General features: G+C 42.0%; 1 protein-coding gene across 16 annotated transcripts in view; it reads left to right on the forward strand.

Annotated features, from left to right (window-relative positions):
• Nucleotides 1–17,238, forward strand: part of LOC111261722 (coiled-coil domain-containing protein CG32809) — a 319,292-nt gene that overhangs the window by 259,117 nt on the left and 42,937 nt on the right. For 15 of the 16 annotated variants that reach the window (XM_022835427.2, XM_022835428.2, XM_022835426.2 and 12 more), the window contains one exon: nt 2,833–2,999. In XM_022835427.2, the coding sequence (XP_022691162.1) occupies nt 2,833–2,999 (167 nt within the window). Of the gene's footprint in view, nt 1–2,832; nt 3,000–12,051; nt 15,399–17,238 lie in introns of those variants that run through there. The other variant, XM_022835434.2, reaches the window with a different exon arrangement.

The following is a 17,238-nucleotide window of genomic DNA, read 5'->3' on the forward strand; positions in this document are numbered from 1 at the left end:
AATATTACAATGAATGGATGAGTTTACTTGTAGTTCAAGTCTCTCGTTTTGTGCTGTACTGATGAGCCTACGGTTGGCTCAGCATATATAACGAAAGCTTTCGTTACGTTACATTATATGTACGCGCATGTGGCCCCGCACTAGGTAGAACTCACCAGAAAATTTGCTCACAAATCTCATTGAAAAATTAGTAGAATATGCTTCAGTCAATAAAAACATTTGTAGGAGATGAAAATATGCTTTACTCCCGGTGAAACTGAGCGAACTTGACAGGATAGTTTGCCCCCCGGAGAAAGCTTCCTTTTCCGAACAAGATGTCGAGCTGTCGTATGAAATCATTCGTTAGAAGACGCTGCACGGACGATGGGCAAAGTCAATAGTGCGTTGTACAAATAATTGTGGTCGATAACTTTTTCGATACGGTAGTCAAAGGGCAAACACTTCACTTTGCAGTTCTACCTCACCTAGAGCTCCATTGATCCTTTCTAAAGTGAGATGACTATCGAGAGAAAAAGTTAGCAAAAATCGTCCTTCCATTTTCTACATTTGGTCGACCAATACAAACGATGATAGGTCTGAGGGACAGAATGAGATTAACTTCATATCCTTTTCAATACTCTTGTTGAGGTTTCCCTGAGGGCATTTGCCCTTATGACAGTCGCTGCTCGTCACGGACCACTAAAACCTGTGTTTTGAAGGTACTATATACCTTCTCTTTTTTTTATTGAGATTTTTCTGACTATAATCTCTTCGAAACTGGCGGTAATATTGGTAAGAAGATATGGAGGGACCGCTAGTAATCTTTTTATTATAATACTTCGCCAAATTGGCATATGAGAATAAAGGGTAACGGTAAGCTGACAACCTTCAAGCGATTTTCTGTCAATTACTTTGATCGCATTGACATCGATGGAGCCCTGTAAAACTAAATGGGAGTAGCCTGAACGAAAAGTCTTTCCTTCTTTTTCAGAAACAACAATAAGCAGACCAACAACTTTTACCGAATTTGAAAACGTAACATTTACTTTTATTATATTGGAAATAGGCCCGATTACTAAAACTTACTCTAGCTATGAGGCTAAGTGAAGCCGCGCCGACTATCATGGAGCAAGTACTCTTTATTTGTTCAGCGGTAGGAGCACAAATAACGTAGCCCTGAAGAGCACATTCCCTGTTTTGGCCTTGCATGTAAGTTGTCGAGGAATCAGAACATAGTTCTTTGTATAAAACAGTACCATTACTTAAATAGCTACCGCATAGGTTTCATATACAGATTAGAAACGTCTTTCTACTAAAATGTAAACATTCAAAAAATACTGAGCCTTAACACAATGATATGAATGAATATTTATCCAAGCACTTAAATACGTTTCGGTGCAACCTTCAGGATTGCAAAGAGGGTCCAATATTTAACGGCTATTTAGTTGATACAAGGTAATTATGCATCGTCTGAACTAGGATTAGCTAGATTGAAACAATATGTTTAGGGCGTTGATGCAAATATCACATTTTTCGAAAAAAGCTCAAAAATTCGGCATAATTCGATATACGATTATGCCATGGAATAGAAGTAAGCGTGCGGGTTTACATCAATGTGTTCTTAATGACGAGTAGCCTAAACGGTAGTATTACTTCGACAGTCAACAAGGTATTTATTTTATATGGCTCAATCGACTTCCTACCTCTCAGGTCAAGTACACATAAGAATCGTCGTTCACACTACTGACCCATAACTTGTACCCAAACGGCCCACTTACGTTGCGAATTTTGTATGCTCCGCCATGAATGCCATTAGGAATGAGCAACGAATAAACCACATCAAAAATCTAAGCACATCCTGAGTTGAGCTCTGAGAAGCTACCAAAAGTAGGACTCGATTAGGGTGCGGCGCCATGATTACTATATGCAAACGACTGAATGCAAATAGTAAAATATGGTGTCTTTTTCAGTTATAAGTGGATCTGCTAGAAGAACAAGCACAAATCCGGGCCCAGTTTTTTCGGTCCGATTCGATAAGTACACATTGGCCCGTACCTCTGGGCCTATAAGGTCATCATCTTTGGTTGTTAGTTCTGAGCTAAACCTAATTTTATCTACGTTCTGTGGATCATATTCAGGGTCACAGAGCATTAGAGCTTTCGAAATATAGAATTGTAGTCGGTCCTCGATAGCGTAGGCCACTTTATGCGCGTTACGTCTGCGCATCTTACGCTTACGTGGTGGTCAACTACAGTTATACCCATGGGCCAACAATGGGAGGTTTATACTTAATAATAGTAAATTGCCTACATCTTTTCTCTCGCAGATTGGCAACAATGACGTAAAGCTGTCCTCGCAAATAGGCGCCAATGTATACCGCGTTTTCGTGTAACAAATGCACGTTTCGCGACGTGCGTGTCCCTTTATCTGAAGGAGCAGATTTTCCAAATTATATTGTTTGAGAAATTATAGAATTTGAAAAGTCTGATAATTCAAAACCATGATGGCCCAGTAGCAAAAAATGCAGCATTTCTTAAGAAAGACTGATGTTGTGAACAGGTCAGGCAATTCCTAAAGATGATGGCACCTGGAGAGAGAATACGCGTGTTTACCGCCGGCACTTTTGAGTGTAGTCGCTTGTATTTGTTTCCAATGTAGAGCTGGATTTTTCGCCGTCGTATTTGTATTTGGCAACGGCAAACATCAGTCGTTGCCGTTTTTTTTCAGAGAAAATTCAGTATCGGAAAAAAACTATACGTATATATTTCCTTGAAGAAGTTACATCGAAATGGCCTAATCTACCTGTCTGTTCCAACTCCTTCACGCGTTTTTATCTCTTTTGCATGTTTGCAGGTTCGATGGAAAGCGGGGCGTCGAGTGGCGTGGATAGCCGGAGGGGCCCGCAATCTCGGGGGGTCCTGTCGAGACATGGCGGAGAAAATCAGAACACTAATGGCAGTAGCGGTGGCTCAAGAGGAGGCCAAGTCCAGCAAATTAACTCCGACCAGCCAAAGTCCGAGGTTTGTCAGCTTTTTTCTTCTTCCTTGGTTTCGTTTTCAAGAGAAAGAGACAGTTAGTTAGAGCGTCAACTATTTTGTATACGGATGGTGGAAGCTGCTTTTGGCGATTCCTATTCCGTCAACTTTTTCCAAACGGACTTCAGAAGCTGTAGTTCTTCTCAGTTACCTGAAGTGAGAAGTTGGCTTTATTTCGATAAAACGACCTTCCGAGTCGGCAAAATGATAACAGCCTAAGGAATGGGACAACGTTAGCTTTTGTAAAACTGGATCAAACGATAAGCAGAAATTTCTCGTTATTAGAATCGTTATACCCTGTGTGTTATTTAAATAGCTTAAGAGGGCAGAAATCATCTTACGTCATCGAAGCTAACAAAATAAGAGGTTTACATAAAAGTTAAGCTAGGTTAGTGAGTTGTTGGACCCGACGAGCCGCATATCAGACGAGCATAACAATGCTAAGGCTCAGAGTGCAACGCAGACAGGGTTTCCAGTTCGATCTAATGATTCGAAGGGACGCGATTTATTTTTAGGGTTATATTGATTGAAATATAAACCGTTTGATCCATAATAGGATGACTCCAAGGTCATTGGACGAGGAGGTCAAAATGAAGATCAAAACTAACCTGAGATATGATTTTTTACATATCGTGCTGCTAGTGAGCAAGTACATTGTGAAGCTAGCCTTTTGCGTCTAGTGGAATAGAATAGTTGCCGGTCATAGTTCTTTAAAAGTAGAGCTTAGGACGGTTTTCTAAACGCGGCTTATGGTCGGCTTCCATTCTCTACGTACGCTGAATCAGCCCAAATCGGAACTGTTAGGTATTACTAGAGTAATCGTTCACTTTAGTTCTCCATCGAAAACCGCGACCAGCAAACTTATAGGATATGAATTACATACGACGTTTCCTTCCATCGGTTATCGGCTATTCGATCAGTGAGGTATAAATAATGCACTGCGATGCCTGCGCACTTTTATGGACATTATCCAAACCTTTACATAGAATATGATTATGGAACCTTAAGGATCTCCGCAAGCATATATTTTTTTAAATTATAGTTTAATATCGTCTGTTATAATATTGTTGTTATGTTTTTTAGTTTATAATTTAATATTACATTTTACCATAATTAAATCACGCAGGCCTACGATTGCGGTGCCAATAGAAATATTTCTAGCTTGTATCAGGTGGTAAACTAGCTACAAGTTGTACAAGTTATAAGTATCTAAAGGAAAATCTAGTGCAAAGGCAAAACTAACAATAGCAGTAAATACTTAGGCGTAAAGCTGTAGCTTATTATCACACTCAACTGTTGCTGCAATTGGTGGCAGAAGAATATACGAGATCGGTTTCCAGCTTGGATGCGGAAGCTTACTACATCACTGGCTCAACGAAGACCAAATAGACGAAGTACGTTTTCTGCGGTAACAGAAAGAATAAGCATATGCGCATTGATATTATACGCTATAAAGGCCTCCAAGCTACACAGTATGGAGGTCTTTATAGTTTGCTCGTTGTGGCTCCCTGCTCAAGTTCTACATGTCGGCTTGTATAAAGCTAATTAGCGAACCTTTCTGTACTATATATAATATAGGACAACCATATCTCGATATATTGAATATACTCCCACCTATTTTTCACATAAATGTTGACGCCTACTATTAGAGTTTCTGTACACCTGTACAACTGTACACAAAATCATCCCGGAACCATTTGTTAATGGGAATCGACAGTGGGAAGAGCTCTACGTATACCTGGAAGCTAATAGGTGCATTCTGTTTTCTTTCATCTCTGCGTTCACTAAAACGTAGCGATGAGTTCGGCTTTTTCGCTGACAATGGTTAAGCAAATCGTCTGTAGGGTGTGTACGTGTTTCGAATTATAGTCAACTCAGTTAGTGGGTATCTACTATTTTTTTTTTTTTATTATTATGCTCGCAGGTTTCATGCCCACTTCATAACTTCATGTTTCGAAGTACTAGAAGTCGAGAGGGAATGCATGGTCCATGTCCTGTCTTGTTTGCAGGCTTCCGTGACTACAACAACTCGTTTCTCTATATGCAGTCGCCTTTTCTCTAGGCCCCTAACCTCTCAGTTCCCATTATTATTATTATTATTGTTCTTGCATCAGTAACTCTGTCCTATTTCGCTAAGAGCTTTCATTAATCAATGGAGGGATTCCGCGAACTGCTTCACTTTCAATCAGTCATTTAATCACGGAGCATTTACCTTCAACAACTTAATGTCACCTAATCGACCTACAAATCTCGTCTGCTAAGAGCGCATAGCTTAAAAGTTTAAAATAAAATAATCTGTGACTACTCAGCATTCGTGTACTGGTAGCTTGTAGTATGACGAGATTTTAAGCCATTATCTTTGTATATCTCGAATGTGCGAAATAAAGGAACGTGTAGGAGTGAGTATGCAGGCCACTCCATTCTCTTTAGGACGCAGGAGGAGCGTTAGTTCCGAAAATCAGTGATAGCAATGTTTATATTTTTTCCCGATTGCACCTGGCTTATGGATAAAGTGAAATTTTAATTCTATGAATAATAGATGAAATTTCATGATAGTATGACCAAACAATTGGTGCTAGGCCTACATGGAATGGGCGTTTCATAAAATTAACTTACTATTTTACATATTTATGTTGTAGGCTGTACTAATATTTCGGGAGACAGAATGCAACGGTCGCTAATCGTACAGCGAGCTTTGAGAAAAGAGGTTGCTATCAGGTATCTGGTAGACATAAATTGAGATAGGATTGTATTTTAATATTTTTGTAAGCGTTGTAACGGTTCTTCTAAACAAAGTGTCTTCATACCGCACCGATAAAGAGAAACAATGTTATTTACGAATATATCACACTCTTATACCATACATAGCCGTATAGGCTAACACGGCAATCCTGTTGATCAATCCTAATTCCCGTGTTTCTACGGCCATGCTTGACGTGGAACCCAACTCAGCGAATTGATTTACTACCACAGTAAACAGGATGTTTATGATTGTGTCTTCATTGTGTATCATCGAAACTGCACAATGTCGCCAAAGAATGTATCGTAGTTTTCGAAGTGTCATACCTCTAAATAGCCTCGCTTTGTTGAGAGTCGTGGAGTTGTTACGTAGAGTTACAAATCGACTCGAAATTTTGAGACTGTGCAAGGAGCACGCGGCATTCGTGGAGAAAAGTTTTTCTATTTATAGACCAGCTGATGAATTGGGTTGAGGTAGACGACATAACAGCGACAGCTTAAGGTTGTGGAAGAAGTTGCAGCTGCTATTCAATCGAGTTGTTTTTGATGTATCTCAGGAGGCTATATTAGTGACTGCGTGAAATGCTTGTGATAATGTTCGTCTCTGCGTACGCAGGTGGGAACACAGTTCCGCCATGTTTTGTATTTTCTGAAGTTAATTTCAAGTAAGCCATGCTAATGAGTGCGCACTTCTTAGAAACCAAGGATTTTGCGAGACTGTTCGTAGGAAGCACAAGCACTGTATTTGAAGACCGTCTTAGCTACTTAAACTGGATCATTTGCTGTTCTTCACAGAAGCCATGTGGGCTAACAATAGATAGGCAGGCTTAAGTGCTATCAAGCAGGCCTTGGAGAACGGAGGTCACATCATTACGCCTTCTTCACATTGCTCGAGTAAGCTACAAGCCCTACACATGGCAGTCTTGAGGTCTTAATTTCGTACGGTTTAACAAAGTTCTGTTACGACCTACGGCAGAGGATCGACGACATAGTTGGATTGGCAAACGTGCATACGTACGATAACAAATACTGCTAGTGGGTGCTGAAGCACCCACTTCGCTGAACGGAACACACTTAAGCGGAAATGATGTTCCTTCTTTGGTTGCACAGAGTGACAATCAGCCAGTTCAGATCACCGAAGCCTTATTCTCACAGGGTGCCTATTTACCCTCAGGAAACTTTGTTGTGTCTTCAGCTGCCACATAAGCAAAGAGCAGAATATGTAGATCATGTCTCTCAAAACAACATTAGCAGCTTTTTTTTGACAGTGTAGAGTAATTTGTGTCAGCTGTCCGACAAGATTTCTCTAACCCAGTTACGTCGACTGGGTAAACACGCTATTTAATAGACTACTAGTAATTTTTTTTTTGCAAACACATTAATTGTTTTCAAAATGTTTTTGCTAATATCCGAACGAAGTAACTGCTCTAATGGACTTCTTCACATAGAATCATTAGTAACCCCACACAATGAAGCTATATGAGCGAACGAAATTGAATGAACGATTGCGAGCTCCTGTTTGGCTACAAGACAGTGGAGTGTCTATCAAGTTTAGACATATTTTTTCGTTTGTGGTAATAATTGCTCTTAGCGGTCGCATAAAATTTTCCCGTAATGCAATACTACTACGCCCGCTTTCGTGTCAACTGTACAAATTACGGCAGTGCGATAAATAAGGTACATATTTCTCTTCCATAAAAAATAAATATATTCAATCAGAAATTTTATTTTTAATATAATATAGTAATATCAACCCTTTTTCTTGTGCAGTTGTTAAAATGAAAACTTGATGAACTACAACTTGGCGATAAGTTTTCGTTGAACAGTTTGAGAAGATATTAAATGGTCGTCATTTATTTCGGACACGTTTGTGTACCCCTTTATTATCGAATATGTTGTAAAGGATATCACAATTATGGTGCATGGTAAATTCGTGTGGTAAAAAAATGGTGCATTTTCTAACAACTGATGAGAAGTCGATAAATGGCTTATGGGCGTTTCAGCTAAAAATCAGCGAAGAATAGAGAATATGTGTTTTTTTTTTTTTTTAGCAAAAGCATAAAATTGAAACATGAAATGTCTTAATGTTTATCACAATATTCAGAGTATTTAAACCCAGTCTGTCCAATCAGATTGTCGATGTCGCAACTGGAAGACTATTTCAGCATAACTTTATATGTATTTCGATTAATTAAAGTAGAGGTACAGTTTTGTCGATACGGTGAGTTCTCGAGTAGCTTGAATAGAAATGGGGGAAGTCATTAGTGCATCATATTAACTCTGCAATATTAGTACAAAACGTAAACACGACTTTAACGGCAGTTCCATAGCGGTGCTGTTGTGTCGGCAAATTCTCGGGAAGGCGTTCACTCATTCGACGATGCCGACAGTTTTCCCAGTGCATCGTATTTAGACTCGTGTATAAATTTATAGGTACAAAGGACACGCTGTTATTAAGCTCTAATACTATTATATAGAGGAAATATGCCTCAGCCAACAATGCGAACTATTTCAAACTGGTAGCACTTGACAAATGGTACGCTGGATATAGTCGGATACCGCTCCTCTTAGCAACCCCAAACCATTATAATTTACCTTATTCATTATTTACCAATGGGAAATAATGTTTTACCTATACGCAGCTTCTAATTTTTTATGATTGCACTCGATACGTTTCAAAAGGACAGAAAAAGAACACGTATTTTTGGCGTGAAATACACCAATGAGGCCGACTGGAACACCCGATCAAACCTTCTCACTACGGTTCCCTCTCCACGGGCTGAATTGGAGTGGAAACTGTATGCCGTATTATTAGGCACCACTTCGCGCCTCTTGCCGCTATCAGTATGTGATTATCTAGCCGTCGTTATAATGCCTAGCTTTCCTTGTGTATGAGATTACATATCTGTCATCCCTATAGGCGTCTTCCAAACGGCTAAATGCTTTAGAGTTAGAAGTAGCGTGGGTGAGGTTTCAGAGAACTGAAGGTACGTGTGTGCTTTAAAGGATGGGCTTGCGAAGTGACATTGGGTGATCGCAGAGCTGAAGGCTAGAAGCTGGTTGCCACACAGCAGAGGCGGCTCAATGGCCGATGGTTGCAGATCTGCAGAAGGTCATTTGATCGTTGAACATATCACAATTTAGGTGGCCATTTATCGCCTACATTGAAGAATGCCGGCGATAATTCTGTTACCAAAGAGCACTAGACAGAGTAGAAGACGGAAAGGGAAGACGAAGGAGATCTGGAGAGAGGTTCTTCACAGACTTTACTCAGTGGCCACCTTCAGAGATGCAAACGATGTACAGTTATACTGTGGAAAAGCCGGCATTCGCTACGCAGTGATCCTTTTCCTTGGTTACGTTATTTATTTACTTGTTTTTAAGATCAGTACAACTGATATTTTCGGATGTCCAAATTCTGCCAGTGTATCAACGTTGTAGCGCCGGATTCAGTTGAGAAAGCATCTAGCGTATAAAGCGGTCATTTATTTAGGTTAGAGTTGGCTCGTACAGGTAATCTGTTGCATGGGATTTACGCGCGTTGTTTTTACTTGTTTCTACGTGTAAGTTGCCATCAGTCTTATATAACAATAGTAGACATAGCATTAGCTACGCTAAGGTCACGACTACGTGCCGTGAAGTCTTTTTATTTAGAGACTATTCTGTAACATTTTTTCAGTACTAATGATTACTTTAGTATCAATGTCAGGACATCTTTTTAGCGTTTTTCTGGCAAATGCAAAACGGCTCTAAATAAGATAATTTTACTGTGACAGTTCGAAGGGGTCGGAAATTTACAGCAGTCATAATTTGAAAGAATAAAGTATAAGCACGCATGATGATAGAGGTGTTGAAGTTCGCACTTAAAATGCTAAGTTGAATTTTTGGTAGATACGCAGCCTGGCATTTATACCGATTTTAAATGACTTTATTTAGCGGCCGCCAATGAAGTGTTTCTTACAGCTGAGAGCTACGAACATGTAACTTCAGTGTCTTTTGATTTCGGCTGGGTTCGTGGTAAATAAAATTGGCATATGTGCAATAACAGCTCGACTAACAGCCGAAGAATAATAAGAAATAATGGTAAAAAGAAAAGAAGACATAAATAAATGATCTTGATCACTTTGTTAGTTGGTTTTCCGGTGATACGTGAAGAAGAAGCTTGCGTCTTAAAAGCTTTCCGATATTCGCAAGTGATAATTGAGAGAAAAAAATTATTAAATTTAAATTAAAATTAAAAACTAATTAGGTACAACATCCGTTGCTTGAACAATTATTTAATAAAAAAACAAACTCTCTCATCTGTAGAAGATTTCCCTTTCGCCTACATTGGTTCGTTGTCTTTTTGTCTTCGATTTATAGCCTGCTGGTGAGGTTCGGGTGTTAGCAACATTGACTTCACGAGGGGCTGTATCACTCGGCGCATACTTGTGGACTAGTCCACTATGGTTTTAATCTACATTTTGCGGTCGCTTCCTATTTGGTTCATTTAGTTGGGTAAATTGTGTCAATTCGATACTGTTTTAGGCGTATCGGCTAATCTACTCGTATTGGCTGACCAGCTCGTATGTTGATAGCGCCTGCTTTGATTTGAAATTTAGAAAACAGCGTGCCTTTTAAACTGTCGAATATTCGATCTGACTGAGGCCTACATAAATTTGTAAATGCGATATGGTCTTGCACAATGGCTACCGTCGTCTATGCTCTGTTAAAGCTTTTATTGGAGCTAAGCATGCTGACAATTTAGTTATAAAGATACAATTTTGTTTCAGACAGCATCCATATCTGAGTGATGCAGACTCAAATTAGGGATGCTACACCAGAACCTTTATTATTAGCAAATATGCATTGTATGTACATTTTATACAAATTCGAGCATAATGGACTATGTTAATTTTGTGAACGACCAATACAAATGGCCTAATTATAGGGAGAGGTTTTACGAGAGAAGGAACGTCATTTCCCGATTTCTCATTTCGCTCCCGCTGCTACTGCTACCATCGCGACTATTGCCACTTGGTTGGTCTGGCTATCGAACGAATCAAGCAAGTTGGCTGATGTCCTGCCGCTCACGTCTGTACTTTGTGATGCCTGCACTCACCAGCAGGCCTATTTTTTCTCCTGGCCGACACAGATGCCATATAGGCTTGCTACGATTACTAGCAGAAGCGTTCGTTGTTCTCGTTTGGCGAGCGCGTAGCATGTAAAAACGTTTTTAGCGTGCAGAATGCGTTTATCCTCTGCTCGCCCAGCTTATCCAGCCATCAGTCAACGGCGCGGCTTGTTCACTGATAAAAGCATAGGCGATTCTGATTCGCGCAAAACAGGTAGTGCTCTACAATAACGAAACGAGCGTTTCCCTTGAAATGTCTTTAGACGCATAGCCGCTTTCGAAGTCAGCAACGTTTTCATTATCTATCTGTGATTGTTTGCTAAACACGCATACGCTACTGCGGCAGAATAGCTATGGTTGATAATCTTCTCGAGACGTTTGTTCCGTAGGCGCATAAATAGGATTCCAATATGGCGAAATAGTCTAATTACACATAATGCATATATTGGCGTTTATATTCTTGGGAAAATCACGTAACTCAGATCAAAAATATGCTTACTATTGCTGTTATCCTAAATACGAATCGAGTGATCGCTACCGTATATAAGATTATGGCGTAATAAGCTATAATAAGTTGTTATGAGTCATCTTTATGCCTGCATTACTACTTGTAGTGCATATAGCTTCAATCTACTCACGACTAAAGCAGCCATTGTAAGCTTAGGAACACCACGACGTTTATAGTGGGTCCTGGTATAGAAAGTAGACCAGTCTTCTCGTTGATAGCCTACTAATTTTAGAGATTTACCTACATCCCGACACACTCACACTTACCTATTTCAATACGGTCATACACATAAGTTCGCATGTCCGTATGCGCGTGTTTGCACACAGTTTGATCTGTATATAAGCCCTCCTGTATCATCTGCTGCTTAAAAGCTCTACCTTAAGTTGCACTTTTGCCTCAAGTCCCCTCTCCTCCTTTGCCGCTTGTCTTTCACGGTTCTTTCGTTGGGTCGGTCTTGCAACTCACCGGTCGGCGAAGCACTCGTGCGACGACTCGTACCGACTCGATCCATTTCCAAGAACTCGTTTGCCCTCTTTCCCTTTAAAAGTCCCCCACCCATGGTAACGGAGCGAAAGACGGACAGCTCTGGGGGTGGTGGCCCCCTGGCGGGCCCGGCGTGAAGCTTGCAGTTATCGCTTGTCTTATGGGTGGCCCAGCTCCGGCGGCCCTCGTTCGCTCCACCGAACCCATCACAACCAAGCAGCAGCACCGATCTGTCGGTCGGTTCCCCTCTGCTGGTTTGCAGCCATCCAGTTACATAGATAGCAGGCGTTCAAGTAGTCGTCTACACGCCGTTGCAGCAGCCGTCGGCGTTACGCGAATACGTAAATGTATGTCGCGCTACTAATATTACTCTAATATTACTATACTGTGAGTACGCAGCTACCGCGAATTTCCGGGCCGCGACAGCAGCTATTGGTGATCAACTGACCCAGCGACTGAAGAGCCAGCCCAGTGACCGCCGCACATGAACGGTGGCCGCCATTGCACTTCATCATTTGCGACTCGGACGTACGGAGTGCTTTTGGAGGGCTACTAGTGTGATACAATTCAGATAAAGGTAGTAATGTCGTGGTTATTACGGATTAGCGGAAACCGACTCTCTGATGGTGGCCGCGTTCTGGTGGCGATGTCGATGGCGAACGCCAAAATCAGTAACAACAGGAATACTAGAGCCAGTAGAAGTTAGTCAAGTTATTAACGTGAACTTCGATGCGCGCAGAGCAAAGCCGGAACGAGCAGAACGAACAGAGAGTAGCCGCCCAAATGGCGACGTCAATAAGGCCACCTGCGCCTGGGTAGTCAGTGTGTGAGACAACGTTCAGCGTAGCTGAAGCAACAACACGACGAGAAAAAGCGGAATGGCAAAGGAGAAAGCAAGATAAAGTGATATCGTGGCGAGTGGACGTAGAGACGTCAGGGCCAAATAACCAGACACGGCTGGGCGAGAAGTGTGCGTTCTGTGTCTCCATCTTCCCACGCGGTGGATGTGTGTACGTGTCAGAGCCATTGCAGCGCCACGAGCGATGCAATCCAGCCGCTAGCAACGACAAATGCACGAAGATGATTACTATGTAGCCATCGCACGTTTTATTCTAACCAAGCTGAAACTATCGACACTCCCTCTCACAACTGCTCAGCCTATTGCTTAAGCGCACCTACTATCTATACGATATACCCAAACACAGAGCTATACTTATAAAAAGAAACACTTAATTCCTCATGCAGATTTATTGCATCGAACGTCCAACTTCATATTAGTTTGTACTTAATGCTATCAGTGTTACCAACATTGGTCCTGACAGCCGATTTTTAAGCCCAACGTCTCCAGGTATCGAATCAGGTGCCATAGTTGTGGATTTCGTTCGAAAGACAGGAAGTGGGCATTAAAAGAGGCGACGGTGATGGTGTAAAAGAGGTGAGTGCCAACCCTACCTATGCCCATTAAAACGTTTACGCGGCAGGAAGCTTCTATGCGTTCTCGTTGCAGGTTCCCGATACACGACTGCCCATCGTTCATTTGTCAGACAGGACACGAAAGTGGTTAATGTGGTGGCCTTTTCCGAAAAAAAAAAAAAAAGAAGGCATCCAACTATTGGCCGTCTTTTCAACCAGCACCATCCATGTCATCGTAAATGAAAGGCAGATAAGATGCTTACACTTAGTGAGTCATATGATTTCGTGGAATCAAACTCATTAGTGGTTCCCTGCATCAAGTACGACACTAACTGTGACCTGCATTCAGAACATAGAAGCTGGATTATTCTAGAAGTAAATTAAGGCAAAAGTCCTTTTAGCTCAACCAATCGTTTAAATCGCGAACAGCACAAAGTTGAAGCGAACGTCAACGGATATTACTGGCCCACCCGTAGAAGCAAATGTTGAAGATAGAAGCCACTGAGCAGAGGAAATCGAGGCAGGAAACCCTCTCACTGTTCTACAACGATAGCCAATACGGCGAATTGAATGAGAAGTCAATAAGCTTCTAGTTCTTGCTTTTAAAGGGGGACGTTTCCAGTTAAGTAAAAGTCCGCATTAGGTGGCCTTTAACCTAGTTCGACTCGTCCCACATACCCCCCTCCCCTCCCCCTGAACAGGAAAAGTGCTACCGTATATCGTGCACCTCCACCAGAACGAACGAGAAAGTGGGAGCAGGCGTTCGGGTGCCTACCGTTGGACACCTGTTGACGGTCACATACACAATTGGGGTGCGTTTGTTACGGACGCGAGAGATCATCGATACTTTTCTCGCCCAGTTTTGTGGGGAACAGCAGCTCTTAGTGGCCTACTATCAGAAACGAACGCCGAACGTTAACGGCTGGCTCTGAGGTACACTATCTCTTTTATAACAGTTGCTCAGCATGTAAAAAAAATGGTAGTAGTTTGATGACGATTCTGCAAAAAGCGCTTACAACGGGTGGCTTTGGTTGACCAGAAAGCATCTATTACCGAATAGTAAGCGTAGCTGAATGTGAAGCCTGCTGAATGGGTGACGACGAGCTATTTGCTGTTTCATGCGGATTTATCGTGACTTTGCAAGAACACCATCATCAAACTTACATATAATGTAGGTATTTGCAATCCCATGTATATCAGGTGGAAGAAAAAAATCGAAATATGTCTATGGGATTTTAACAGTTCGGAAGTAGCTAAGAATTTGTTTTAATATGGCGGCGGCCGTCGACTTTATTGTCTACTGGCCTTGATGTCAAATCTGCGCTTCATTTGCTTCGTCCTTCCCTTCTTCGACGGCTACCTTCTCACAGACATACTCCTAGCCCAAAGCGGACTGATTTCCTGTTTGCCTACGAGGGCAACATAAGTTATGAGACTATTTGAGAATAGAGCTACATCCGCACTATACCCTCACAGCCATTGCCAAAAGGGGTAATGCGTTAGCAACAGTAATTATAACACGAAAGTCGAGCCTTAACTAACTACGAAGTGTTAGTTCTGACTGGTGACGACCATTGCATTCTTACATTTCGCCGTTTTCTCACGACCGTATTGTCGTCGCTATCGATCTTCTTACCTCATCGTTACTAGTGAGTCTTTTTTGCTGATCACTGACCGATTTGTACCGATGTTAAACGCGATCTCGACCCGGCTACGTCCGGCGCCCTCGTCTCAGCCTCCATCGACGGCCTCGTCGGGGGTGAGCGCCGGCTCGCCGTCATCGTCGGGCCAGAGCAGCCCGGAGCCCCCAGTCGCCACACCCAGCGGCACCAACGGTAACTCCTCGTCGTCTGGAGGCTCGTCGCGCCACAAACAGCATCTTATTCGAAGGGTGCTAAGAGCCCCCCTCAGCGGGAGCGGGGGCTCAAGCGGCGCAAAAGGGAAAGCTCAGGGCAGGGTCGAGCGGGAACGCGAACGCGAAAGAGAACGCGAACGGGAACGTGACAGAGAAAATCAGAAGCACCAACAACAACAGCAGCAACAACAACAGGCCGCCGCCGCCGCCGCCGCTATCGCTAACAACAACATGATGTTGATGCTGCACGACTCGTCCTCAGTCAAGGACCTCGTGAGTACTTTCACGACCTCTATCACATCACTATGTACTCTTCACAACAAGCAGATAGATATATAGATCTAGACGGACAGTTGTTATCGCATGGTAACTAGTCTTAGGTCGTTGCAGTAGCGTCAATCGCCGTTTGGTGGCGACGGGCGCCCGACGCATTAACACACAGAGGGACATGCAAACAGTATGGCGACACAAAGGGTGTGGATAAGCCGTATATACTTTGTTTATTCGTATCGGGTGTGCAGCATATATACAAAGTGGGTGTACCAATACGAAAATCAGGAGTCCTCTTATTGAGCAAATTTCTTTGCAAAAAATGAAAGCAATGCTTAACTTCGTACAAGCTCTCTTTGTAGAGGTAAAGCATGCAAAAGCCAGTTACAGTTAACGGTTAGGAATTCCTGCAGGCTACTTATCTAGAAAATGTCATTGGTTGTCAGGTCGTTGAATTTTCGTATCATCTCAGTCTTCTATGTAAATAAAACGTTTTGATACGGAGAGAAGGGCAAGATTCCGGCCATGGTAACTATAGAACGTATAAATAAAGAGTTAGCCAAGAATGAAGGAGTAGAACAAGAAGAACTTCCGCCGACATCGTATTGACCATTTGACGACGAGTTCAATAGCTATACGTATGCCGTATATTCTCTCGCCGTTCAAAAAGACACTGAGCAAAATGAAAAGTGTACCCTGTAGAAGTTATTATAGTAGCTGATAAACAGTTATTTCGGCCGAGTAGATGTTTGAGAGTCTTATCCATCACATCGGAATCGAGTGGAGGTCCTAAGAATAACGTTGCTCTTTCGTCTGGTTGTACGCCAGGAACCAATTAAGGAACCTTCATCTTCCTCAGCTCATTGCTGCAGACGAAACCGACTTAACCGCGAACGCCTAAGTGTTGTAGATGTAAAGTTGAACGCCTCAGGCAACGTTCACTGGCGTTGCCCCTTATCGGAATTGTAATGATCGTCTTTTGCACTATCGTTTCGACTTGCTAGTAATCATTTATAGCCTTTTATTCTCTGTAATCTTGCATACAAAGACTACTCAGCTAAAGCGACGACCTGGAGAGGATTGCCGTGCTACTATTCCACTTCGTCCATACAGTGGCCGTGTTTAAGCGGCTCGTGACAGAATGTGATCTATGCAAAATGTACATTTTAAAATTTATACTTAATTATATGCAAATATATGAGCCAAAAAATAAGTTGAAATCATATGCAAAATACGATAACTTATTTTTCTCTCGCAGAAGTAAAAACAATTAATTTTAAGTGCGCAGTCTTACAACATTTTAGCCATAGAATCCTTTTTACGTTCATGATTTGTACATATATGGCTCTCGCATTAAATATAGAAATCGTTAGCTTCTGCACAAACATTCTTACCATTATCATTACATTTTCTGTAGAGGGGTACGCCTTCCTTAATCATTCTTGTGCTCAACGACAAAAAAGCAGGATAGTACATAGAGGACGTCTGTGCTGGATTGTCTTGCACGACGTAGGCGCTTTTTATACATGTAAATCACGAACATCATTTTTCCTGATACTCATGCTTTCCATATCGTTCCCTCGAAGTGGAGCCTCGTCTGAAACACTGCAATGATTCCGAAAATTTTGTTGAAGAGTGCAGCAGCCAGATTTGCAGTGTTTCCTTCTTACCAGTTTTCTCCTTTACTTCTTTGACTAGGAGCGATAAAACCAAAGTTTGGCTTGCCAAACGCGGAAAGATACAAGTTGGCGAAGGAAAGATGGCTGCAAGAGAAGCTGTGCTTTTTACTTAGCTGCTGCGGAAGACTGTATTTACTGTCAATATGAACCGCGCGAGGCGGGAA

Source organism: Varroa jacobsoni, unplaced genomic scaffold, assembly GCF_002532875.2.
Source record: "Varroa jacobsoni isolate VJ856 unplaced genomic scaffold, vjacob_1.0 scaffold_590, whole genome shotgun sequence".
Classification (NCBI taxonomy): domain Eukaryota; kingdom Metazoa; phylum Arthropoda; class Arachnida; order Mesostigmata; family Varroidae; genus Varroa; species Varroa jacobsoni.